The 26,767-nt window shown below is 49.7% G+C and overlaps 1 protein-coding gene across 3 annotated transcripts in view; it reads left to right on the plus strand.

The window, feature by feature from the left end:
• Window positions 1-380: 380 nt before the first annotated feature.
• Window positions 381-26,767, plus strand: part of timm50 (translocase of inner mitochondrial membrane 50 homolog (S. cerevisiae)) — a 152,206-nt gene continuing 125,819 nt past the window's right edge. The window contains exon 1 of one of the 3 annotated variants that reach the window (XM_038786194.1): window positions 381-768. In XM_038786194.1, the coding sequence (XP_038642122.1) occupies window positions 399-768 (370 nt within the window). In that variant the 5' untranslated portion in view covers window positions 381-398. Of the gene's footprint in view, window positions 769-16,916; window positions 17,065-26,767 lie in introns of those variants that run through there. The other 2 variants (XM_038786195.1, XM_038786196.1) reach the window with 2 other exon arrangements.

Below are 26,767 nucleotides of genomic sequence, written 5' to 3' on the forward strand. Positions count from 1 at the left end.
GTGCTGATGTGCAGGGTTGGTGGACTGGTCACGCTAAATTGGCCCTTAATTGGGAAAAAAATAATTGGGTACTCTAAATTTCTTTTTTTAAGTGCGTTTTGTGACTTGTTATAATTTAAAACACGAATGACCTTGGTTAATGTTCCTCCTCTTGCAGCCAGTGATGGGGGGGTTTTGAATTGAGTTTCACGTTCTGCTCTCAGGCTGGTTTGTCCTTCCGCGGCCCCCGTGCCGGGGGAGGGTCAGGGCTTGGGAGCAACCTAGCTTGCTGGCTGCCCTGGAGGGGGCGGGTCCCGTCATCTTCTCAAGGCTCCGATTGGCCCGACCTCGGGCTCCCCGCTTGCCGATTGGCCGCCCGCCACGTCGATCAGCGGCGGGTTGGGTTGAGCGGCAGCAAGATGGCGGCGTCGCTGGGCCGCGCGGGCGGCCGCTGGGCCCTCGGCCTGTGCGGCGGTGGGAGGATATGGCGGGGCTCCGGGCCCGGGCAGGTCCCGGTGGCGCGGCGGCTGTCGGCCGAGCGGAGCGGCGGTGGAGGAGGAGGAGCCGGGGCGGGCGGCCTGGCCCAAGCCATCCTGCAGGAGAAGCTACGGCAGCGGGAACGGACCCGGGAGGACGGCGGCGACGGGGGATCGGGCGCCGGGGGCGGCGAGGCGGGCGCCGAGCAGGAGGCCAAACGCAAGCAGAGCGCGGCCTACGCCAAGAAAATGGTCCTGAGGCTCGCGGGGCTACTGGGGGCCGGGAGCGCCTTCGGGGTGGTTTACGTCTTCGGTGAGTGTATGGGGAAAATAACCCCCCCCCCCCCCCCCCCAAAACTCCCCTTTCCACCCCCCTCCTTCTATCCCCCTCCTTTCCACCCCCCCTTTCCTCCATTCTCAGAACTCCCCATTCAATTTCCCTATGTCAACAGTCACGCTGCAGTTGCGGGTCCCGACCACCTTGTGACGCTGTGACGTGGCCTCCTGGGGCCCCGCTTTTGCCGCCGTGAATCTGCCACCAACCTCCAGCGAGGCCCACCTCAAGCTGCCTGTTGGGACTGCGCCGCTGTCGACCCACGATCGATGCCTGGGTGAACGGGTGCACCGTCCGGGCTGCGCGTCATTGGCGGCTCGAATGTTGCCAAAGAGCGGGGCAAAGGTTTTCTTTTTGCACCTGCACACAGATTTGGATCAACACGCCTCACGGCGCCGGCCCCGGGTTGCCGTCCGTGTGGAGTTTTGCACATTCTCCCCATGTCTGCGTGGGTCTCACCCCCACAACCCAGTGATGTGCAGGGTTGGCGGATTGGCCCCGCTAAATTGCCCCTTAATTGGAAAAAATAGAATTGTGCACTTTAAGTTTATGTTTTAAAAATTAGATTTATTGCCACGTGTACCGAGGTACACGTTCTGCGTACAGTCCAGACAGATTGTGCCATACATGAAAAACATAGAACATTCGATAAATACACATTGTAAATACATAGACGCAAACATCGGGTGAAGCATCTGGAGTGTGTTGTGCTACTCAGTAAAGAAGATGTATGAAGAGATCAGTTCAGTCCGTAAGAGGGTCATTCAGGAGTCTGGTAACAACGGGGAAGAAGCTGTTTTTGAATCTGTTTGTGCGTGTTCTCAGACTTTTACATCTGCCCGATGGAAGAGGTTGGAAGAGTGAGTAACCCAGGTGGGAGGGGTCTTTGATTATGCTGCCCGCTTTCCCCAGGCAGCGGGAGGTGTTGATGGAGTCAATGGATGGGAGGTGGATTCGCTGCATGGACTGGGCTGTGTTCATGGCTCTCTGCAGTTAGTTACGGTCTTGGGCCGAGCAGTTGTCATACCAGGCTGTGATGCAGCCAGATCGGATGGTGCATCTGTAAAAATTGGTAAGAGTCAATGTGGACATGCCAAATTTCCTTAGTTTCCTGAGTTTGCTGTTGTGCTTTCTTGATTGTGGCGTTGACATGGGTGGACCGGGACAGACTGTTGGTGATGTGCACACCTAAGAATTTGAAACTGTCAACCATCTGCACCTCGGCACCATTGATGCAGACAGGGAAGTGTACAATACATAGAAACATAGAAAATAGGTGCAGAGTAGGCCATTCGGCCCTTCGAGCCTGCACCACCATTCAATGTGATCATGCAAATTCAGTATCCCACTTCCGCTTTCTCTCCATACCCCTTGATCCCTTTAGCTGCAAAGGTAACGCCCAGCTCTCTCTTGGATATATCCAGCAAACTGGCCCCAACAGTTTCCTGCGGTTCACAAGTTCCACAAGTTCATAACTGTGAGAGAAGAAGTTCTTCCTAATCTCAGTCCTGAATGGCTTACCCTTATTCTTAGGCTGTGACCTCTAGTTCTGAATTCCACCGCTCCACGGTACCACAGTGGTTAGTACTGTTGCTTCACAGCGCCAGGGTCCAAGGTTTGATTCCCGGCTAGGGTCACTGTCTGTACGTTCTCCCCGTGTCTGCGTGGATTTCCTCCCACAAATCCCGAAAGACGTGCTGGTAGGTAATTTGGACATTCTGAATTCTCCCTCTGTGTACCCGAACATGCGCCGGAATGTGGCGACTAGGGGCTTTTCACAATAACTTCATTGCAGTGTTAATGTAAGCCTAATTGTGATAATAAAGATTGTTATTATTACATGGGGAACATTCTGCCCACATCTAGACTGTCCAGTCCCATCGGGATTTTATATGTTTCTATGAGATCCCCTCTCATTCTGGGGCTCAACAGGGGCTGTTTAGCTCACAGGGCTAATCGCTGGCTTTGAAAGCAGACCAAGGCAAGCCAGCAGCACGGTTCGATTCCCGTAACAGCCTCCCCGAACAGGCGCCGGAATGTGGCGACTAGGGGCTTTTCACAGTAACTTCATTGAAGCCTACTCGTGACAATAAGCGATTTTCATTTTTTCATTTCTTCTAAACTCCAGTGAGTACAAGCCCAGTCGATTCAATCTTCCTTCATATGTCAGTCCTGCCATTCCGGGAATTAGTCTGGTAAACCTTCGCTGGACGCACTCAATCGCAAGAAAGTCCTTCCTCAAACAAGGAGACCAAAACTGCACAGAATACTCAAGGTGTGGCCTCACCAAGGCCCTGTGTAACTGCAGCAAGACATCCCTACTCCTACACTCAAATCCTCTCACTCTGCAGGCCAGCATGCCATTAGCTTTCCTCATCGCCTGCTATACCTGCATGCCAACCTTCAGTGACTGTTCCACCATGTCACTCATTGCACTTCTTCTTTTCCTAAAGGGTAGTAGACCTTGGAAAATAGGAGACAGGTTTAGATAAAGGATCTGATAAAGTGAATCATGCTGACTTGGACCAATCCTGTCCCCACTTTCCCAATGCTCAGCTATTTCATCCTTAATAATTGACTCCAGCATTTTCCCCACCATCGATGTCAGGCTAACCGGTCTATAATTCCCCGTTTTCTCTCTCCCCCTTTTTTAAAAAGTGGGGTTACATTAGCTACCCTCCAATCCATTGGAACTCTTCCAGAGTCTATAGAATGCTGGAAAATGATCATCAATAGGTCCATAATTTCTCGGGCCACTTCCTTAAGTACCCTAAAATGCAGAGCATCAGGCCCTGGGGACTTATAGGGGTTTAATCCCATTAATTTCCCCAATACAATTTCCTGACTAATAAGGATTTCCTTCCGTTCCTCCTTCATGCTAGACTCTCTGTCCCCTAGTATTTCTGGAAGGTTGTTTGTCGTACTCAGTGAAGACAGATCCAAAGTATTTGTTCAACTGGTCTGCCATCCCTTTGTTGCCCATTATGAATTCACCTGAGTCTAACTGTAAGGGACCTACATTTGGCTTCACCAGTCTTTTTCTATTCACATATGTATAGAAGCTTTTGCAGTCCGTTTTTATGCTTTCTGCAAGCTTACTCATTTTCTATTAAACCCTTTGTCCCCCTCTGCTGAATTTTAAATGTCTCCCAAATTTCCCGCTACCTGAAGTCAATGACCAGCTCCTTAGCTTTGCTGACATTGAGGGAGAGATTGTTTTCGTTACACCATGCCACTAAGTTCTCTATCTCCCGCCTGTACTCTGACTCATCGTTGTTTGAGATCCGACCCACTCCAGTCATCTCATCAGGAAAAACGCAAGAATGCCAAAGCTCGAAGAATCGCCGCAATTTATAATACGGGAAAAGAGGGTGCTGATTGGCTGAGCTATCGCCACGGAGAAAGTGGCGAAGCACTCTAGGCTCCCCAACCTCCTAGATAATTCGCAAAAATGGCTCACGGCTGCATTTGCAAAAAGCAAACCTGAACGTGTCCTGTTTGATGTGTTTTTTGTGATTGGGCAGCCTTTGCTGAACAATCCTCAGTGTGCTAATAGGCACATCTACAACCAATTTGAGGCAATCAGTTGCACTCATGAGCGACTGATTTTCACTCACTAGAAGCGGTGTATATCCATATGCAGCAATGGGGTCTCTGCAAACAAGGGGAATGTGTTCAACCCGTGTGCGATATTTTGAATTTCCCTTCCTCTTTGCCAATGCCTCAGCCAATCTGAGTCGACTTGCGAACCAATCAGCACTCTTTCCTCCTGCACTATGTATTGTTGTCATTGTTTGAAATTTGGTATTCTTGCGTTTGTCCTGATGAGTGCAAGACAAAAAGCTTTGACAACATGTTTCTCTATGCAACAGTATTCCAAGTTCTCTACTAGCAATGGACTATTTATTAGTCATTTGTTGTGTAGTACAGCTGTCAAATCTTTCATTTTCAGAATCAGTTGGCTCACTTCTTTAAAAATAAACACATTCCCGTCTATTTAAACGAAGTCTCTGATTTCTGTAACGTGCAATAAATCATCTATAAACTTCCAACTTTTCCAAAATTGTATCCTGGGCAGCTCACCCATCGCTTGTAACCCGGATGGTCTGCATTACCACTGCTCGCCCCGATGCAGTAACCATTCCCTCGTAGTTTTTGAACTTCTTCATTACCAGAGCCCAGCCTCTGCAACTTGTCCGTCTCTTTTCAAACGTGAATTTGGATTCCGTCCCTCTCTAGGTTGAGTTTCGTCTGAATTCCATTCTGGATTTATTATATGTATATTTTTATTATTTGTTCAAAGTGATGTGGCTCCATTGGCAGGGCCCAGCATTTATTGCCCCTCCCTAATTGCCCCTTGAGAAGGTGGTGGTGAGCTGCCTTCTTGAGCCGCTGCAGTCCGTGTGTTGTAGGTACTCCCACAGTGCTGTTAGGGAGGGAGTTCCAGGATGTTGACCCAATGACAGTAAAGGAACGTTGATATATTTCCCAGTCAGGACGGTGAGTGACTTGGAGGGGAACCTCCTGGTGATGGAGTTCCAGGTATCTGCTGCCCTTGTCCTTCTAGGTGGGAGAGGTTGTGGGTTTGGAAGGTGCTGTCTAAGGAACCTTGGTGAGTTACTGCACTGCATCTTTAGATGGCACATACGGCTGTGTTGGAGGGCCTATTTGGGTACCAATCTAGCGTGGCTGCTTTATGCTGGATGGTGTCAAACTTCTTGAGTGTTGCTGGAGCTGCACTCCCCCAGGCAAGTGGAGAGTATTCCATCACACTCCTGACTTGGTTTTGGGGTGTCAGGAGATGAGTTACTTTCCACAGAACTCCCAGCCTCTGATCTGCCCTTGTAGTATTTGTATGGCATTTCCAGTTCAGTTTCTGGTTAGTGGTAACCCCCCCCCCCCCCCCCCCCCAAGATGTTGATAGGGGATTCAGCGATGCCCTCTGAAATGGCCTATTACATCACTCTGTTCAAGGGCAATTAGTGATTGGCAACAAATGCTGGCCCAGCCAGCGACGCCCACATCCAATGAGCGCATTAGAAAAATGTAATTGAATGTCAAGGGGAAAAGGTTAGATTCTCTGTTTTGGAGATGGTCATTGTCGGGAACTTGTGTTCCATTGTCTGGCACTTGTGACCAAGACAATGCCCAAGCCTGGCTATTGCCCAGGTCCTGCAGCATTTGGACTTGGACTACTTCAGTGTCCGACGGGTCGCTGAGCGTTGATGCTGAGTGAACATCTCCACATCTGACCTTATGATGGAAGGAAAGCCAGTGATGAAGCAGCTGAAGATGGTTGGGCTTCGTGACTATCTTACTTATGCGACCGCGGTTTTCGATTTTCCCCCATCCAAGGAGATGGGTTGAAGTGTATATACTTCAACGCAAGAAGCATCAGGAATAAGGTGGGTGAACTTAAGGCATGGATCGGTACTTGGGACTTCGATGTGGTGGCCATCACGGAAACTTGGATAGAAGAGGGGCAGAAACGGTTGTTGGAGGTCCCTGGTTATAGATGTTTCAACAAGATTAGGGAGGATGGTAAAAGAGGTAGGTGGGGGGGGGGGGGGTGGCATTGTTAATTAGAGATAGTATAACAGCTGCAGAAAGGCAGTTCGAGGAGGATCTGCCTACTGAGGTAGTATGGGTTGAAGTCAGAAATAGGAAAGGAGCAGTCACTTTGTTGGGAGTTTTCTATAGGCCCCCAAATAGCAGCAGAGATGTGGAGGAACAGATTGGGAAACAGATTTTGGAAAGGTGCAGAAGTCACAGGGTAGTAGTCATGGGTGACTTCAACTTCCCAAATATTGAGTGGAAACTCTTTAGATCAAATAGTTTGGATGGGGTGGTGTTTGTGCAGTGTATCCAGGAAGCTTTTCTAACACAGTATGTAGATTGTCTGACCAGAGGGGAGGCCATATTGGATTTGGTACTTGGTAATGAACCAGGGCAAGTGAGAGATTTGTTAGTGGGGGAGCATTTTGGAGGTAGTGATCACAATTCTGTGATTCGCTTTAGTAATGGAGAGGGATAGGTGTGCCAGGTATCGTTAAGATACCGCCACAAGTTTCAAGGTCAAGTTCAAAGCAATAAAACCATACACCAATTAATAAGTTCAAACAAATGAGTTGATTATAGTACAATTATAAACTACTCATGCACACGCTAAGATGACTAAACTATTCCTACCACTAAACAGACCAATACTTATCTGAATAAGGAACTGCCGGATCAGGGGGACAATGGCCTCTTGCTCTGCACTGGGTCCGCAGACTTCAGGTTGGTACGGGTTAAAAGGGGTCAGGAGTGTCTATCTCTGGTAGCGATCGTTGTGAGACACTTGCTGGCGGCTGCTGTCCGAACCTCCTTTCTCTCGGTCAAGGTCTTCTTCGGTAAAGGGTGGTCGAGAGGGCTGGTCAAGAGAGGAGGGCTGGTCAAGAAGAACGAACTGAGTTTGGGACCTGTCTTTTATAGGTCCCAGGGCTTTGCGCCCTTTTGGGCGGATCCTCTATCTGCTGGGGATCGTTTGGGCCTCTTCCCAATCGATTTGTTTGAATCCCCCCCAATACTGAGACTGTCCCTCGGCTACTGGGCGGGCCTTCAGGTGCTTTGTCTTCGAACCCTGCTGGTGCCTGGGTGTCTGGCTTCCTATACAATGTTGCAATCACTTCCCTATTTGTGTCCATTGTCCCTGGGATCATTGCATTACTATGCTAACTGTCCCGGAGATTGCCTCATTAGCATGCGGAATGTTCGTTTCGGTGCTGTCTGCTCTCCTAGCAGACAGAATCCACATTGGCTTGGTGCAGCCTGCTTGTGCTGCAAACTTTGTCCATTTTACCCTGCAAGCTTTGCGTTCCTCCAGTTTGTATTGAGGGAATGGCCAACTTCGGTGGCTACACAGGGCAAGGTTTAAAATTGGGGGAAGGGTAAATACAATGCTGTCAGACAAGAATTGAAGTACATCAGTTGGGAACATAGGCTGTCAGGAAAGGACACAAGTGAAATGTGGAACTTGTTCAAGGAACAGGTACTGCGTGTCTTTGATATGTATGTCCCTGTCAGGCAGGGAAGAGATGGTCGAGTGAGGGAACCATGGTTGACAAGAGAGGTTGAATGTCTTGTTAAGAGGAAGAAGGAGACTTGCGTAAGGCTGAGGAAACAAGGTTCAGACAGGGTGCTGGAGGAATACAAGATAGCCAGGAGGGAACTGAAGAAAGGGATTAAGAGAGGGCATGAAAAATCTTTGGCGGGTAGGATCAAGGAAAACCCCAAGGCCTTTTACACATACGTGAGAAATATGAGAATGACTAGAGCGAGGGTAGGTCCGATCAAGGACAGTAGCGGGAGATTGTGTATTGAGTCTGAAGAGATAGGAGAGGTCTTGAACGAGTACTTTTCTTCAGTATTTACGAATGAGAGGGGCCATATTGTTGGAGAGGACAGTGTGAAACAGACTGGTAAGCTCGAGGAGATACTTGTTAGGAAGGAAGATGTGTTGGGCATTTTGAAAAACTTGAGGATAGACAAGCCTCCCGGGCCTGACGGAATATATCCAAGGATTCTATGGGAAGCAAGAAATGAAATTGCAGAGCCGTTGGCAATGATCTTTTCGTCCTCACTGTCAACAGGGGTGGTACCAGGGGATTGAAGAGTGGCGAATGTTGTGCCCCTGTTCAAAAAAGGGAATAGGGATAACCCTGGGAATTACAGACCAGTTAGTCTTACTTTGGTGATAGGCAAAGTAATGGAAAGGGTACTGAGGGATAGGATTTCTGAGCATCTAGAAAGACACTGCCTGATTAGGGATAGTCAGCACGGATTTGTGAGGGGTAGGACTTGCCTTACAAGTCTTATTGACTTATTTGAGGAGGTGACCAAGCATGTGGATGAAGGTAAAGCAGTGGATGTAGTGTACATGGATTTTAGTATGGCATTTGATAAGGTTCCCCATGGTAGGCTTATGCAGAAAGTAAGGAGGCATGGGATAGTGGGAAATTTGGCCAGTGGATAACGAAGTGGCTAACCGATAGAAGTCAGAGAGTGGTGGTGGATGGCAAATATTCAGCCTGGAGCCCAGTTACCAGTGGTGTACCACAGGGATCAGTTCTGGGTCCTCTGCTGTTTGTGATTTTCAGTAATGACTTGGATGAGGGAGTTGAAGGGTGGGTCAGTAAATTTACAGATGATACGTAGATTGGTGGCGTTGTGGATAGTGAGGAGGGGTGTTGTCGGCTGCAAAGAGACATAGATAGGATGCAGAGCTGGGCTGAGAAGTGGCAGATGGAGTCTAACCCTGACAAGTGTGAGGATGTCCATTTTGGAAGGACAAATATGAATGCGGAATACAGGGTTAACGGTAGGGTTCTTGGCAATGTGGAGGAGCAGAGAGATCTTGGGGTCTATGTTCATAGATCTTTGAAGGTTGCCACTCAAGTGGATAGAGCTGTGAAGAAGGCCTGTGGCAGGGGTGGGCAAACTACGGCCCGCGGGCTGCATGCGGCCCACCAAAGGTCTTTATGCGGCCCACCAATTTTTTTGTAAATTTTTTATATATTTTTTTTATAAGGTTAATGGGGGAGGGGGGCTGTTGGGTTACTGGTATAGGTGGATACGTTGACTTGAGTAGGGTGATCATTGCTCGGCACAACATCGAGGGCTGAAGGGCCTGTTCTGTGCTGTACTGTTCTATGTTCTATATGAGGCGCCCAGAATCATAACCGGGTGAAGCACCATTTTTGAAAAGTAGACAAAAAGAGGGCTAAAGGCAGGATGCCGCCGGGGGAAGCGCTGAGGTATATGCCCCATGCTAATTGGTTACAACCGGGACTATTAATTAATATACTATGCGGCCCTTTAAAATTGTGAATTTCTGAATGTGGCCCTTGCACGGAAAAATTTGCCCACCCCTGGCCTATGGTGTGCTAGCATTCGTTAGCAGAGGGATTGAATTTAAGAGCCGTGAGGTGATGATGCAGCTGTACAAAACCTTGGTAAGGCCACATTTGGAGTACTGTGTGCAGTTCTGGTCACCTCATTTTAGGAAGGATGTGGAATCTTTGGAAAAGGTGCAAAGGAGATTTACCAGGATGTTGCCTGGAATGGAGAGTAGGTCTTACGAGGAAAGGTTGAGGGTGTTAGGCCTTTTCTTATTAGAACCGAGAAGGATGAGGGGCGACTTGATAGAGGTTTATAAGATGATCAGGGGAATAGATAGAGTAGACAGTCAGATACTTTTTCCCCGGGTAGAACAAACCATTACAAGGGGACATAAATTTAAGGTGAATGGTGGAAGATATAGAGGGGATGTCAGAGGTAGCTTCTTTACCCAGAGAGTAGTGGGGGCATGGAATGCACTGCCTGTGGAAGTAGTTGAGTTGGAAACGTTAGGGACCTTCAAGCGGCTATTGGATAGGTACATGGATTATGGTAGAATAATAGAGTGTAGATTAATTTGTTCTTAAGGGCAGCACGGTAGCACGGTGGGTAGCACAATTGCTTCACAGCTCCAGGGTCCCAGGTTCGATTCCGGCTTGGGTCACTGTCTGTGTGGAGTCTGCACATCCTCCCCGTGTGTGCGTGGGTTTCCTCCGGGTGCTCCGGTTTCCTCCCACAGTCCAAAGATGTGCAGGTTGGGTGCATTGGCCATGATAAATTGCCCTTAGTGTCCAAAATTCTATGATTAACCTAGGACAAAAGTTCGACACAACATCGTGGGCTGAAGGGCCTGTTCTGTGCTGTATTTCTCTATATTCTATGTCCGCTGTCTGCACAGAGAGTGTGGCCAGACACTCTCAGTACTTTGCATGCTTGTGTGGCTCTGCATGCAGTTCATTGGCTGTCACTGTACCAGTTCCAGATTTGGTGGGAGGGCAGTGGAATGATTTGTGGAGATGGGTGGCTCAAGACGAAACAGGGAACAGGTTGCTGGTGTCTGTGTGTGTTTAACTACATTGTAGGTCAGGTGCCAGCAATGGTGCAAAAGATAGGACTGTGCAAGCAGGTTGTTTGAAAGAGGCTGAGTAGGTTGCCCTGTTGGGTGAGACCTCTCATCAAAAAGGACTTTACCCTGCCTTCCATAACCTCCAGGATCCGACTTGAAATATTAACTGCCTTTCGGTCAGTTCCTGATTGACCAGTGGCACATTCCCTACATTTACTGCTTGTACTGTATTTCAGTTCAGTCTTCCTTCGCCACAAGTGAAGTTTGCTGATTTGGATTGGGACATTTTTTATGTCGCTTCATGTTTCTCCCCAGAACGGGGAGGTGTGATGGAGGAAGGAAATTAATTACTGGGCAAAGATGTACCAACAAAGTCAATGACACTCCCGCTGGTTCATCGGGGAAGTGGTGCTCGAGCGAAGTCCAGGGCACTACGACTGGCTCAGCAGTTCGGCGGGGGGCGGGGGCGGCAGGAAGAAGATTGGGTGAGCGATAACGATAGGAGACGCGATTGGAGAACAGACCGGCAATAAGGAAGTTGCTGAATGGGGGAAGGCTGAACAGTCACGGTCCAGATCTGTACCAACGGCATGGGTGGAAAGATGGGCGGGATGGTGGCACAGTGATTAGCGCTGTTGCTTCACAGCGCCAGGGTCCCGGGTTCGATTCCCGGCTTGGGACACTGTCTGTGCGGAGTCTGCACGTTCTCCCCGTGTCTGCGTGGGTTTTCTCCGAGGTTTCCTCCCACAAGTCCCGAAAGACGTGCTATTAGGTGAATTGGACATTCCGAATTCTCCCTCTGTGTACCCGAACAGGCGCCGGAATGTGGCGACTAGGGGCTTTTCACAGTAACTTCATTGCAGTGTTAATGTTAACCGACTTGTGACAATAAAGATTCTTATTATTAGGGATGTGGTCCTGCAGTCAGAAATTATGGAGTTAGGTAGGAAATTAGATAGATAGAACAGTACAGCACAGAACAGGCCCTTCGGCCCTCGATGTTGTGCCGAGCCATGATCACCCTACTCAAACCCACGTATCCACCCTATACCCATAACCCAACAACCCCCCCCCCCAATCCACCATTCACCCAGACCCTGGCTAATCATTCACTTCATTTCCCTGCGCTATCCCCGTATCCCTTGACGTTTTTAATACGTAGAAATCTATCAACCTGTGTCTCGAACATGCTCAAGGTTTGAGCTTCCACCGCCCTGTGGGGTCGAGAATTCCAAAATTTGCCACTCTCTGACTGAAGAAATCCCTCCTCCTCTCGGTCCTAAATGACCGGCCCCTTATTGAGACTGGTGTCCCCTGCTTCCCGACACCCCAACCTGGGGGGGAGGGACATCCTTCCTGCAGGCTGAGGAAAGTCGTCGTGCCTTTTAACGTTTTCACAGTTCCTGTGCTCTGAACGGGATGATGAGCAGGCAGTCGCCACACTGGACTCCACAGAGCTTCAGCAGCTGCTGATGGGTAAATCTATTCTGGCCTGTACTCTTCTCCAGTCTGTTCAGTGTATTTACTCTCTATCACCTATTCTGCCTCCCGTTTAATAAGCTGTCTCTGCGTTCAATGCGTTGCTGTGACCCGGAGCAATATCTATGGGTCTCTGTGCAGCATTTTCTCAGTAAATCTCCGGTGCTGGTTCCCATAAGCCAATTGCTGAAAGACCACACTGGGGCCAATCTTTACTCGGTCTTTGTGTTAATTTTTTGTTTTAGAACAGCAGGTGGTTATGGGCGGCACGGGGGTGCAGTGGTTAGCACTGCTGCCTCACGGCGCCAAGGACCCCAGGTTCGATCCCGGCCCTGGGTCACTGTCCGTGTGGAGTTTGCACATTCTCCCCGTGTCTGTGTGGGTCTCACCCCACGCCCCAAAGATATGCAGGGCAGGTGAATTGGCCATGCTAAATTGTCTCTTAATTGAAAAAAAAAATTGGATACTCTAAATTTAAAAAAAAGACATAGGAATAGAATTAGGCCATTTGGCCCATCGAGCCTGCTTCGACATTCAATCATGTCTGATATGTTTCTCATTCCCCAGCCTTCTCCCCATACCTCTTGATCCTATGGAAAATAGAAGCAGGATGAGGCCATTCGGCCCTTTGCTCCGCCATTCATTATGATCTCAGCTGGTCATCAAGTTCAATACCCTGATCCCACCTCCCCCGCCCCCCCTACCCCCCATATCCCTTTAGCCACAAGAGCTGTACCGATTTCCTTCTTGAAGTTACAATGTTTTGGCCTCAAGTACTTTCTGTGGTAATTATTGATTATTAATCAAGAATCTTTCTGTCTATCTGTCTCTTAAAGGCACTCCTCCACAGCCCTCTGCGATAAAGCGTTCCACAAATTCACCACCCTCTGGCCGAATAAATTCCTCCTCATTAGAGATAAGAATGAGACCATGGAGGAATTTGAACAAGAGGACGTGTTTAAGACTATAAGATATTGCCGCGGAATTTGACCATTGACAGAATCATAGAATTTACAGTGCAGCAGGAGACCATTCAGCCCATCGAGTCTGCACCGGCCCTTGAAAAGAGCACCCCACTTAAGCCCGCACCTCCACCCTATCCCAGGAACCCCACCCATTCGGCCCATCTAGTCTGCTCTGCAATCATGGCTGATATATTTCTCATCCCCATTCCCCTGCCTTCTCCCATAACCCCTGATCCCCTTATTAATCAAGACCCTATCTATCTCTGTCTTAAAGACACTCAGTGATTTGGCCTCCACAGCCTTCTGCGGCAAAGAGTTCCACAGATTCACCACCCTCTGTCTGAAGAAATTCCTCCTGGTCTCTGTTTTAAAGGATCGTCCCTTTAGTCTGAGATTTGTGTCCTCTGGTTCTAGCTTCTCCTACAAGTGCAGCACGGTAGCATAGTGGTTAGCAGAATTGCTTCACAGCACCAGGGTCCCAGAGTCGATTCCCGGCTTGGGTCACTGTCTGTGCGGAGTTTGCACGTTCTCCCCGTGTGTGCGTGGGTTTCCTCCGGGTGCTCCGGTTTCCTCCCACAGTCCAAAGATGTACAGGTTAGGTGGATTGGCCATGATACATTGTCCCTTAGTGTCCAAAATTGCCCTTAGTGTTGGGTAGGGTTACTGGGTTATGGGGATAGGGGGAAGCTGTGGGCTTGGGTAGGGTGCTCTTTCCAAGAGCTGGTGCAGACTAGATGGGCCAAATGGCCTCCTTCTGCACTGTAAATTCTATGAAGTGGAAACATCCTCTCCACGTCCACTCTATCCAGGCCTCGTAGTATCCTGTAAGTTTCAATGAGATCCCCCCTCATCCTTCTAAACTCCAACAAGCACAGACTGAGTCCTGAATTGAGTTATTGATGTCAACTGTCCCTCGATATGGTCACAGGCGGGATCTCACTGTCATGACTTCATCCGTCGCCGCTTTGCTCAATCGCCATTTTAGTTTTTCGCTGATTTCTTTTTCATTTGTCTTTTTTTTGTTCCGTTCAGTGGGAGCGAAGTGGGAATCCATCATACCGAGCTTTCTCTGCTTTTCCAATGCTGTGTCCCATTGTTTGCCTTTTGCTCGATCTGATTGAAAAGGCGTTTTAAATGCAGAGTGGAGCAGGGCAACTCCCTGCTGCAGAGTGTGGAGTAAAACAGTGCAAGCATATACCCCCTAACCCAACTGCATCACTTTCAGCACATATCTCTTTACATTATGTAAGATTTAATGATTAGAGGGGACAAATTAACAAAAGATCAAATAAACAAATTTAAAGGGCAGCCCCTTAAAGGGAAACACTTTGTATGTGGGCAAGTGAAACGCCCAATTAATGCCTGCACATAATTAAACATAATTAACACGCATCTGTGCGTGCGCGCATCTGTGTGGGCGCCATCTTTGTGAGCGCGCATCTGTGTGTGTGCGCGCGTCTGAGTGTGGGCGCGCGTCTGAGTGTGGGCGCGCGTCTGAGTGTGGGCGCGCGTCTGAGTGTGGGCGCGCGTCTGAGTGTGGGCGCGCGTCTGAGTGTGGGCGCGCGTCTGACAGAGTGTGGGCGCGCGTCTGACAGAGTGTGGGCGCGCGTACGTCAGAGTGTGGGCGCGCGTACGTCAGAGTGTGGGCGCGCGTACGTCAGAGTGTGGGCGCGCGTACGTCAGAGTGTGGGCGCACACGCGTGTCTACCTGCGTGTCTGTCTACAATTGTGTGTGCCTGCCTGTTTGTGTGTGCGTGTGTGTATCTGTGTGTGTGCGTCTGTGTGTGCATGTGCATCTGTGTGCGTGCCTGTCTGTGTGCGTGCACGCGTCAGTCGGTGTGCTCGCGTGTCTGTGTTTGTGCGCACCTGTGTGTGCGCGCGTCTGTGCGCGTGTGTCTGTGTGTGCACGTGCCTGTGTGTGTGCCTGCGTCTGTGTGCCTGTGTTTGCGTGCGTCTGTGCGCATGCCTCTGTGTGTTTGTGTGCGTGTACATCTGTCTTTATGCATGCATCTATGTGTGCGTGTACTTGTGCCCTCCCCGTGTTTTCATGTGTCAACAAAATTATTTTAATTTGTCAGAGAGCCGAGTATTGTGTATAGTGATTTTATTTAACAGAACATAGACTCATAGAGTAGAAGGAGGCCATTCAGCCTGTCATGTCTATGCTGACCCTCCGAAGGAGCAATTCATCCAGTGCCACACCCTTTGCCTTTTCCCCAGAGTCCTGCAAATTGTTTCATTTCTGATAATTATCGAATTCCCTTTTGGGAGCCTCAATTGAATCTGCCTCCACCACACTCTCGGTCAGTGCCTTCCTTCGTGGAATGTGGGCATCGCTGGGCTGGGTCAGCATTTGTTGCCCACCCCTAATTGCCCTTGAACTGAGTGGCTTCTTCAGACATTTGAGGGCAGTTGGAGGTAGGCTACATCGCGGTGAGGGCCGGGGGTCACGTGTAGGCCAGATCAGGTCTGCTGCCCGAAAGAAACTTTAGTGAACCAGGTGGGTCGTCGTTACTGAGGCCAGCTTTTCAATCCTAGCTTTTATCCAGTGAATGTGAATTGCACCAGCTGGCGTGGGGTTTGAACCCCTGTCCCCAGGGCGTTAGCCTGAGCCTCTGGACTACCAGATACTCTGTATTGTCCTTGCTCAGGACCAGAATACTGCGGAACCCAGCCAGTTGGTAGAATATTGACCAGTGTCATCCAGCTCCCTTCTCTCCACAGACGCTGTCAGAACCGCTGAGATTGTCCACATTTCCTGTTTTTGTGTAGAATATTGGAATACTTTGTCACAGTTGAGAGACCATTGCTTCTTTTGACAGAAAAATGGCTAAATATTTGAAGGTGCGGGGAGGGAGGGGATCAATTTGGGTGACCATGGAACTATAGAATCCCTACAGCACATAAGGGGGCCATTCGGCCCATCGAGCCTGCACCGACTCTCTGAAAGAGCACCTTACCCAGGCCCACTCTCCCGCCCCATCCCCGTAACCCCACCTAACCTGCACATCTTTGGACACTGAGGGGCAATTTATCACGGCCAATCCATCTAACCTGCACATCTTTGGACACTGAGGAGCAATTTATCACGGCCAATCCACCTAACCTGCCCATCTTTGGACACTGAGGGGCAATTTATCATGGCCAATCCACCTAACTTGCACATCTTTGGACTGTGGGAGGAAACCGGAGGAAACCCGTGCAGACTCCGCACAGGCAGTGACCCAAGCCGGGAATCGAACCTGGGACCCTGGAGCTGTGAAGCAACTGTGCCACCGTCACCCGAGGTTGGAATCGAACCCGGGTCCCTGCCACTGTGTCACCCTCGCAAAAAGAGCCAATATGAAGATGATGGATGAATGGCTTCTTTATGTATTGTAAACTCTGGTTTTTCTTTCTCTCTTCCCTTTAATAACCTGTGTGCTTACATATCTATTCATGGCCCCGCAGCGTTGTTACTTCCCTGCCTTATCGTCCCAGTGCACATCATTTATTTTTCTGTTCTGGTGTCCAGCTCGGCGTCAGAGTTTTCAGACCTGGGCCATCGAGTCCAAAGGCGGTAATTTTAATATGGTGTTGTTGTGTCTTGTGGCGAACGGCAGGAGATAGTCTCAAGTATTAAAGGATTACCTTGGATGGAAATGAGCAGCTCAAGGCTGCAAACGGCAGGGAAGCGAGCCGATCTAGATATTCGAAAGCGTGGATTGGACATTAAACTCCCAGGGAGTTTTGGTTAGCTCGCGCTCTTGTTTACTCTGAAGAAACCACACTGTTTTGCCGCGGATGCGGGCTACTCAGAAAAAAAACAACACAATCCAAGTTCTGAAAACGAAACAGAACATTCTGGAAATGAGCTGGGGGCCGCTGTCAATCTTGGGCTCAGCCTTTGTAAGTGTGAAACCGTCTAAAACCAAACACAGTTCTTCAGATGCCAGCCAGCAGTGCGGTACTCGGTCTCCTGATAACGCGTTCCGTAAATGTTTCTGTCTTCCGGGCTTGTGCTCTCATTGCAGCGGCCCGTACCCTGGTTTAGTTTAGATCAGCGGTGGGCAGCGCGCGGCCTCGCGGGCCACCGAGTACTCAGTGCGGCCCACAGCGGCATATTGTTGACCGGCTCCCACGTGCAGCGTTGCCCTATTCCATTGGCTTTTGCCCGCGGAGCTTTTCCCCCGACTGGCATGACCAATCTGACGCCCGTAGAATGATCGAATCCCTACAGTGTGGCCATTCAGCCCATCGGGTCTGCACCGACCCTCTGAAAGAGCACTCCCCACCCCCGCCATCCCAATAACCCCTTAATATCCCTGGAGACTAAAAAGGCAATTTATCATGGCCAATCCACCGAACCTGCACATCTCTGGACTGAGAGAGGAAACCCACACAGCCACGGGGAAAAAGTGCAAGCTCCACACAAGACAGCCCCCCGCCCCCCCCGGGTCAGAATTGAACCCGAGTCCCTGGCGCTGTGGGGCAGCAGTGCTAACCGCCGTGCGCAAGGGCAAGCGAAGTGAGGTGCGTGCTGATTTCTCACAACATTGACTTGTGAGAACCGTGTGCTCCATCTGCCGCTGCGGGCCGCACCGAGTACTCGGTGGCACTGTGTCTGATCAAAGGGTAAATCTTGTCATTTGTTTTCTCATTTGACATTGATGACTGTTCTATTTGATTGAACATTTTTCTACAACTCGTTATGAAATATTCAGTGTGTTTTAAATGTATTGAATCTTATTCATGGGGTCACGGTGAGTGAACAGACCCCGATTTCAATCCTGCGGCCCACTGAGATAAAGGAGGGCCTCTCGTGCGCCCCACTCCCTGGCCCAGGTTGCCCGTCACTGCTGTAGAGTCCGGGAGACTGGTGTTTGTGTGAATCAGCTCACTTGCTTCCACTGTGAAAGCAGGCCCCCCCCCCCGCAGCCTGAAGATTGGAGTCGAGAGAAACGGGGCCTGGGAGTCCGCTGCCGGCACCAGGGGAGCTGGGTTTGGGCACGTCGATTCCAGGAACCGGCTCTGAGCACAAGTTCAGTGTTTGAACAGAGGTTCATATCGCTGCTGCAGGGATTGTCATTGGAGCTTTTTAAAACAAAAAATGTATTCATTTACGGGATGTGGGCATCGCTGGTTAGGCCAGCATTCATTGCCCATCCCGTGTTGCCCTTCAGAAAGTGGTGGTGAGTTGTCGTCTTCAGCCACTGCAGTCCTTCAGGTGTAGATACACCCACTGTGCTGTTAGGGAGTTCCAGGATTTTGCCCCAGCGACAGCGAAGGAACGGTCAATATATTTCCAAGTCAGGATGGTGAGAGTGGTGATGGCGGTCATTAATGACTCAACATAAATGCAGAACAAGCACATCACGGTCAGCAGGAAAGGAAATAAAAGGTCACAGAGACAAGAAGGGAGGACTGTGCACTTCTAGGTGGTAGTGGTCGTGGGTTTGGAAGAGCTATGGGGTGGTCGTGGGTTTGGAAGAGCTATGGGATGTACCTCTGTTAGGCCTGGATAGCAAACATTTCAAAAACAGATCTGCTTGTACTGGGGTTGCACAGTGCTTAGCACTGCTGCCTTACAGCTCCAGGGACCCGGGTTCAATTCCACCCTTGTGCAACTCTGTGTGGAGGCTGCACGTTCTCCCCGTGTCCGCGTGGGTTTCCTTAATTTAAAGATTCCTAAGTTAAAGTGCCCAATTAATTTTTTTCCAATTAAGGGGCAATTTAACATGGCCAATCCACCGACCCTGCACATCTTTGGGTTGTGGGGGCGAAACCCACGCAGACTCGGGGAGAAAGTGCAAAGGCTACACGGACAGTGACCCAGGGCCGGGATCAAACCTCAGCGCCATGAGGCAGCAGTGCTAATCACTGCGCCACCGTGCTGCCCCCATTTGAATGCGATTTAATGCTATTTTGTTCTGTTCAGCCTTTTTTTGCTGCGAATTGGTACCCAGTTGAGGCATTGTAGTTTTCGTAGCTCACGTGACCCAATATTTCTGATTTGCAACGAAAAATATCAACTCCAGTCTATTTATTGGTCAGATTGACGGGGCTAAATGGAAGCAGTGGAGGGGGACGAATTGGGTTGGCCCATTGAAAGAATTAGCACACAGACTCAATGGGCCAAATAGACACCATCCTGCACTGAAATGATCCACAATAGCTTGGGTACAGTCTGTGCTTTGGGCAGTGGGCCTGCAATCTTGTTGGCTAGGATACGGAGGAATTGAAAATGGGCAGAACAGTCATTGAGAAGGCGGAGTGCTGAATTTTCTTTTGAACGTCGTGTACAGGTTTTCAAGCCTGCACCATCAATTCCGGTGAGTTTCATTTCAAATCAATTCTGGAACTTGTGGAGCAGGATTGGCCGGAAAGGGCCCGTGGAGTGGCGTGCTCCTCAATGGGGAAGAATTGAAGAGGGAAGTTATGCAGGATTGGCCGGATAGGGCCCGTGGAGTGGCGTGCTCCTCAATGGGGAAGAATTGAAGAGGGAAGTTATGCAGGATTGGACGGATAGGGCCCGTGGAGTGGCGTACTCCTCAATGGGGAAGAATTGAAGAGGGAAGTTATGCGAGCAGAATTTCTAAATTTGCCAAAACAAATGTTGCTTTGGCGCGTTTCAGTTTTGGATGGTAATTTGGGAAGGTGATTGTGCAGACACAGCCTAGATTATGGTCAGCCCACATCCTCCGATGCTCAGAATACCAGCCTCTGGACAATCGAGGGACTTTCACTTGTGTGGAAGGGTCTTTCCTGAGCTGCGTAACCAGGGTTCCTAACCTGAAACATCTCAGCCTGCTCTGAGCTGGTGAGAAAAGGATCTCCTCATCGGCAAAGAGTGAGTGGATGAGGTGACGAGGGCTGGGGAGGAGGTGAGCCCTGTGACTCCGATTGTCAGCCCGTCGAACACTCCTTCTGTGGCCAACGAGTCCGGTCGTTGGACTCGAACCTGGGGCTCCTGGTCGAGAGGTGGGGGCACTACCCGCTGTGCCGCAAAACCTGTGGAAATGTCCGTTTAAAATGAGTTCAGATTGGGCGAGTAAAGAACAGCAATAACTCGGTCATTAATGACGCAACATCAATGCAGAACAAGCACATCACGGTCAGCAAGTAAAGCAAACAAATGGCCACAGGGACAAGTAAGAGAGGACTGTGCAATGCATAAAGCTTCATCGAGCCGGGAAGCGGAGGTTTGAAGTGACGGAAGGATTATGGGAGGGAATTCGCAGCACGCGTTCTGGAAACCTGATGGCGTGGCCGAGGTCAGAGGGTGAAAAGAGGTTAGTGAGGAGACTTGAGTCACGAGAATGGAGGATTCAGTAGTGAAGGGGATTGGGGGGGGGGGGGGGCGTCGTTGGTGGTCCGGGTTTGTCGCACTGAAGGAAGGTCAGGAGGTGGGAGGGGCAAGGTCATAATATGATCGAAATGAGGAGATGAGAATTTTAAATTTGAAGTGCTGGAGGAGCAGGAGTGGACATAGGTCTGTGAAGGCAGGATATTGGGTGAGCAGAACTTGGTCATCTTTAAAAACTAATTCATTTGTTTAAAAGGAAACATACAATCTCAGCATGTCTGCGGATATCATGAGTAAAGCGTGCACATTTAATCACGTTTTCCTTTATCAGGTTGCCGTCGGTTGCGTTCTCAAAACCCCGGCCAGATTCAACAAATTTATTTTTCCCAGCTGCAGTGGGGGGTGGTGTCCACTGGATGGCAGCGTCTGCCTTGTGGTTGGACACATGCCTTGCACCAGCCCTGCATCGAAACCGATGCCAGGTTTGTGATCCGCTGGTGTTTCTGTTTGCTGAGTGAGGGGGGGGGGTCCGGTCTCTCCCGTTTGCTGAGTGAGGAGTGGGGTCAGCCAGTCTAGCAAATGTATTGGGCTTTTCTTCGCCCCTGGAATCATGGAATACGTCTAAATTTGAACGATTTTGCCATCAGCCTTGGGCAGATGGAAACGGGACCCCCGTCCACCGCCAAGATGCCACGCTTGAACTGGAAGCGTATTCTACAAGCCGGCCTCTGTGTAACCGTGCGTCGCGCACCGTAAACTCCGGCAAGGGTGTACTTCTTCCTTGCGATGCTCCTTTTGCCAGCATTCCCACTGGGAAGCCATTACACCGTCTGATACCTGTAATATTTTAAGTATGGTATTTGCGGTGAATTCTGTCCAAAGTCTCTGCTTTTCTACAGTGAAGTGACTGAGCTCTCAGGCTATTACAGTAAGTGAGATCCTTTAAATTGGGTGTTACTCTGGTGATATTTAAACCTTTTCCAGGGCTGACATATCTCTCACCAGACCTCGGTCTAATCTCGATGGCGCCTAGCCAGGGTCTTGTACATAGACACTGTGCTTGTTGGCTTGTTCTTGAGCAGCTTAGCGATATGTCCTCTTACCCCGTTTGCATTGCTCCTGGTCGTGGCCTTTTAGAGACTTGCTCGCAGATCCTGGCTTGCTCGGCACATTCTTCCTGTTGACTTTGAGCCGATTTCCCCCCCCCCCCCAAATGGAAATCAGATTGCCATCTTCCTTACCGCTCTGGCACTCTGATGCCAGCACAGATTATATAGCCCTTGGCTGGAAGATAAGAGAATCCTGTCTCGTCCTTCAGATCGTCGATGTTGATTGTGGAGTAATAACTCTGTAACTGACCGCCCCAAGGGACCTCTCTTTTCATTCTTTCTGAGGAGCCGCTATCGTTAATGAAAATTCCCTGTCTGCGAATGCACCCCCCCCCCCCAAAATCCCGCAGGACTCCCTCAGCCTGCGTGTGGTAGCTCAATCAAGGGGCATTTCGAAAGTAAAAAATATACATTATCAACAGGGTTATCTTAACCCCGTCAAACTCGTAACCTGAAAAGAATTCGCCGGGATTAGCGAGATGTGATAGGATCAGGGATGGGCTCCTCGACACTGTTGACTGCCAATCCGTGAGATTATGGCTGATTTGCACCTTAACGCCTAACCACCCACCTTTGGCGCCGTCAGCCCCGTGCTCCCCTTGCCGAACAAGAATGGTGTTCTTTTCAAGAAACCGCGGTTGTGTATCCCTAACAACGTCATCTCTGTCAAAGGAATCCTCAAAACATCACATCCTTCCGATAATCTGGCGACCAGAATTGCACACAGTACTCCAGCTGATTAAAATCCTGGAATTTCTGCGTAATGGAATTGGATTTACTGACCTGATTGCTTCTGAGAGGAGGAAATCGAGGCGATCAAATTTCTGCCTCTCTGCCAGTAGATTCCTGTATTTGATGACTGGCTTGCGAACCATATCTGTTGGTAACTAGTGCATGTTTGATGCGATGCTGCCGCACATTTTCTTCATGGGTAATTGTTGCTGATTGGGATGTGTAGACAAAGGAGCTGACTCACACACACGACCATTTGGAGCTGTATAGAACTTTGGTGAGGCCATAGCTGGATACAGTGTGCAGTTCTGGTCGCCACATTATAGGAAGGATGCGATTGCACTGGAGGGGGTGCAGAGGAGATTCACCAGGATGTTGCCTGGGATGGAACATTAAGTTATGAAGAGAGGTTGGATAGACTTGGGTTGTTTTCTCTGGAGCAGAGAAGACTGAGGGGTGAGCTGATCGAGGTGGTCAAGATTATGAGGGGCATGGACAGGGTGGATAGGGTGAATCTGTACCATGATCCTCTAACCTTCCTCATCTTTCCGCCGTTAACCATGCCTCATCTAATGCCTTTTTTTCCTTGTCATCCGGTTTAGCTGGGCTCCCGCTTGTAGGGTTCCATTTCTAAGACCATCTTTAGCAATCAATCTCCTCCCCTAACAATCCCCCGGGCAGCACGGTAGTTAGCACTGCTGCCTCACGGCGCCAGGGACCAGGGTTCGATCCCGGCCTCTGTACGTTCTCCCCGTGTCTGCGTGGGTTTCCTCCGGGTGCTCCGATTTCCTCCCACAGACCAAAGACGTGCAGGCTAGGTGGATTGGCCATGCTAAATTGCCCTGACTGTCCAAAAAGGTTAGGAGGGGTTATTGGGTTACGGGGATAGGGTGGAAGTGAGGGCTTAGATGGGTCGGTGCAGTCTTGATGGGCCGAATGGCCACCTAACCTGCACATCTTTGGACTGTGTGAGGAAACCGGAGCACCCGGAGGAAACCCACGCAGACACTGGGAGAACGTGCAGACTCCACACAGACAGTGACCCGAGGCTGGGATCGAACCCGGGTCCCTGGCGCTTTGAGGCAGCGGTGCTAACCACTGTGCCGGCATAGCTTTGTTCCTTGTCTTCTGTGTGTTGCCCTTCCCTCAGTCTGCCTCCATCTTTCTCAGCAGCCCCCCACCCCCCGCGCTAAACCTTCCCACTCCTCTTGCTATACATCTCGTCGCCTTTTCGAAAATTTCAGCACATCTTTTCCACCTTGTTTTCATCTGTTGCCACCTAATTGCTCCCTCCCTGGCTCACCGCCGCTTCATCTTTATTAGCAAAGTCTCCTGAGATATTTCACTGTGCCGAATGCGCTACTCAAATGCAAGTTGTCATTTTAAATGAAAAAAAATACCCTCCACTGTGCGAAGGGCAGAAGCGTAAAAATAGCGACAGTTAATTTGCGGCAATGAGAAGATAGGTGCCTCGCGAGGAGGCCCGGTTTCCAGAAGCAGCCACTGCCTTCGCCTCGGCGGCTGGTAGATAGATTTATCCCAGTCCAAAGATGTGCAGGTTGGGTGGATTGGCCATGATAAATTGGCCTTGGTGTCCAAAATTCTATGGTTAACCTAGGACAAAAGTTCGGCACAACATCGTGGGCCGAAGGGCCTGTTCTGTGCTGTATTTCTCTATCTATCCCGCCAAAGTACCATTGTCGCTCGCTGCCGCTGTTCAGCGTCCTAATCCACGGGCTGTTTCTGCTTTTCCAGCAAGTTGTGAATTTGTGGGCTCCTTGACCTTGCCCCCCCCCCCCCCCCAATCGAGGAGCAAACAGTTTGTGTTTCAATGAAATGAGTTTTCCGACGAATCTGCCAAAGGCTTGCCGCCATGTGTTAGTGTGCGAGTGCCAGCAGTTAAAGCTAACAGAAGTATTAGCACCCCTGCATGTGGCACTCTGTCTACTCCCCTGCTGCTGCCCTGTGGTCCCATCTGCTTCGCCAGCGAACTTAATTGCTTCCTTTTGTTTTACATTTTTGTTGAGGAATACAAATCCTTCCCTATCATTAACCCCTTTGAGAACCGCTGTAACATTTCGTTTCTCCAAAGATATAACGCGTGCAATTATTGCCAGGAAGGTAAACATCGAACCACGGGAGAGTTTCAATTGCGAAGCCAACCCTTGCTCCACACCCCAAAGAATAAAACAAAAGTCAATTTGATCTATTTGGAAAACATTGGTTACACTATTGCTCCTGTCCCTCGCAATGTTAATGCTTTTATTCGAAAATTGCGAGATGGTGAGGTTTACAGTTTTGAAAAATAATATTTATTGTCACAAATAGGCTTACATTAACACTGCAATGAAGTTACTGTGAAAAGCCCCTAGTCGCCACACTCCGGCGCCTGTTCGGGTACACAGAGGGAGAATTCAGAATATCCAATTCACCTAATGGCTTTCGTGGACTTGTGGGAGGAAACCGGAGCACCCGGAGGAAACCCACGCTGACGCGGGGAGAACTCCGCACAGACAGTGAGCCAAGCCGGGAATCGAACCCGGGACCCTTACGCTATGAACCAACAGTGCTAACCACTGTGCTCCCGTCATATGATCGAAAGTTCAAAGTCTGGCACTGCCCTAACTTTATCTTCTGATTTAAAGTGTCTCGGAGAAAATGCGCTCGTACGGCATCTTAACACATCAAAATACCTTGGATGCTGTTATGCAACGTGGCGCACTTTAGTTACAGGAAGGTCTGTAAATAGATTGTGCCGTAATCTCTTAGATATCCTCCAACGTGAGTCCTGCTCCTTTACATCGAGGTTTTCTCCTTTTAAAAAAAATTTGGGCGTTGTTATCTTTTTCACCTGGGTCGCCCGAGGTCTGTCAGGAAACCTGGACAAACTCTTCTTTTTCCAATAAACATATTGCATCAGAACAGTTGTGGGTGCCAGAAGACCCAAGTTAGGGAGAGAGCCATTCCTGGGCCAGTTCCAAGGCTTGTACAGTCTTGTCACCACAAACTGGTGGGCGAATTCTTCCCAAATGTTTGTTGCTCGCTTGCCAGCTGTGTGTTTATCTTCGCTACCTGCCACCAGGACGTGCCAAAGTTTTAAACGTTTCTTTTATTTAAAGAAAGATTTCGCAACGGGCGACGTCTACTGTTAGAATTTTTCACTCTTGCGTAACTCCAGCAGACAGAAGTGGAACTTGACCTGGAAATCACTGGTGCCCTGTGTGGTGGGGGGAAGCAGTTTGAGGCGCGCGCTCCAGTGTTGTTCATCTTAACCCTTCGCCTAGTTGAGGAATAAAAGTGAACGTGAGGTTAGCCCCAAGTGGTTGAACGTTAGGTGAAAGGCTTAGCTCCATAATGAAGCGCCGTATAAAGATGGGAGGAAAGACGGAGCAAATCATACATACATACAATCAACAGTGCAAAAGGAGGCCATTTGGCCCATCGGGTTTGCACCTGCCCTTAAGCCTCCACCGTATCCCCGTAACCCAGTAACCCCACCGTAACCTTTTTTGGGCATTTAAGGGGCAATTTAGCATGGCCAATCCACCTAGCCTGCACATCTTTGGACTTGTGGGAGGAAACCGAAGCACCCGGAGGAAACCCGCGGAGACCCCGCACAGACAGTGACCGAAGCCGGGAGTCGAACCCGGGACCCTGGAGCTGTGAAGCAACAGTGCGAACCACTGAGCTACCATACCGCCCAATTAGACAATGCATAGGGCGCCCAGTGGCTAGCACGGCGCAGGGGACCCAGGTTCAATCCCAGCTCCGGGTCACTGTCCGTGTGGAGTTTGCACATTCTCCCCATGTTTGTGTGGGTGTCGCCCCCACAACCCAAAGATGTGCAGGGTGGGTGGGTTGGCCACGCTAAATTGCCCTTAATTGGGGGGAAAAAAGAGGGTACTCTAATTATTTCTTTTTAATAGTTAATGCAGAATGTGGGTAACTAAGTAATGCAGGTTATGTTCATCAAAGTGATAACTAGAGAGACGTAGAGAACTAGATAAGGGAAAAAGAGGGGTGTGAGAAAGGATACGATTATCATTCATGGGCAGCACGGTAGCACAAGTGGACAGCACTGTGGCTTCACAGCGCTAGGGTCCCAGGTTCGATTCCCCACTGGGTCACTGTCAGTGAGGAGTCTGCACGTTCTCCCCATGTCTGCATGGGTTTCCTCCGGGTGCTCCAGTTTCCTCTCTCAAAGATGTGCAGGTTAGGCAGATTGGCCATGCTAAATTACCCTTAGTGACTAAGAAGGTTAGGAGGGATTATTGGGTTACGGGGATAGGGTGGGAGTGAGGGCTTAAGTGGGTCGGTGCAGACTCGATGGGCCGAATGGCCTCCTTCTGCACTGTATGTTCTTATTATCAATTTATGATATTGGTACATCATTGTAGCACTTGAATTTAAGACTGGCACATCTGGGTCTTTATCCGTTGCTACTTTACACTTGTAGGTATGGAAT

The sequence above is a fragment of the Scyliorhinus canicula genome, chromosome 27 (assembly GCF_902713615.1).
Source record: "Scyliorhinus canicula chromosome 27, sScyCan1.1, whole genome shotgun sequence".
Lineage (NCBI taxonomy): Eukaryota > Metazoa > Chordata > Chondrichthyes > Carcharhiniformes > Scyliorhinidae > Scyliorhinus > Scyliorhinus canicula.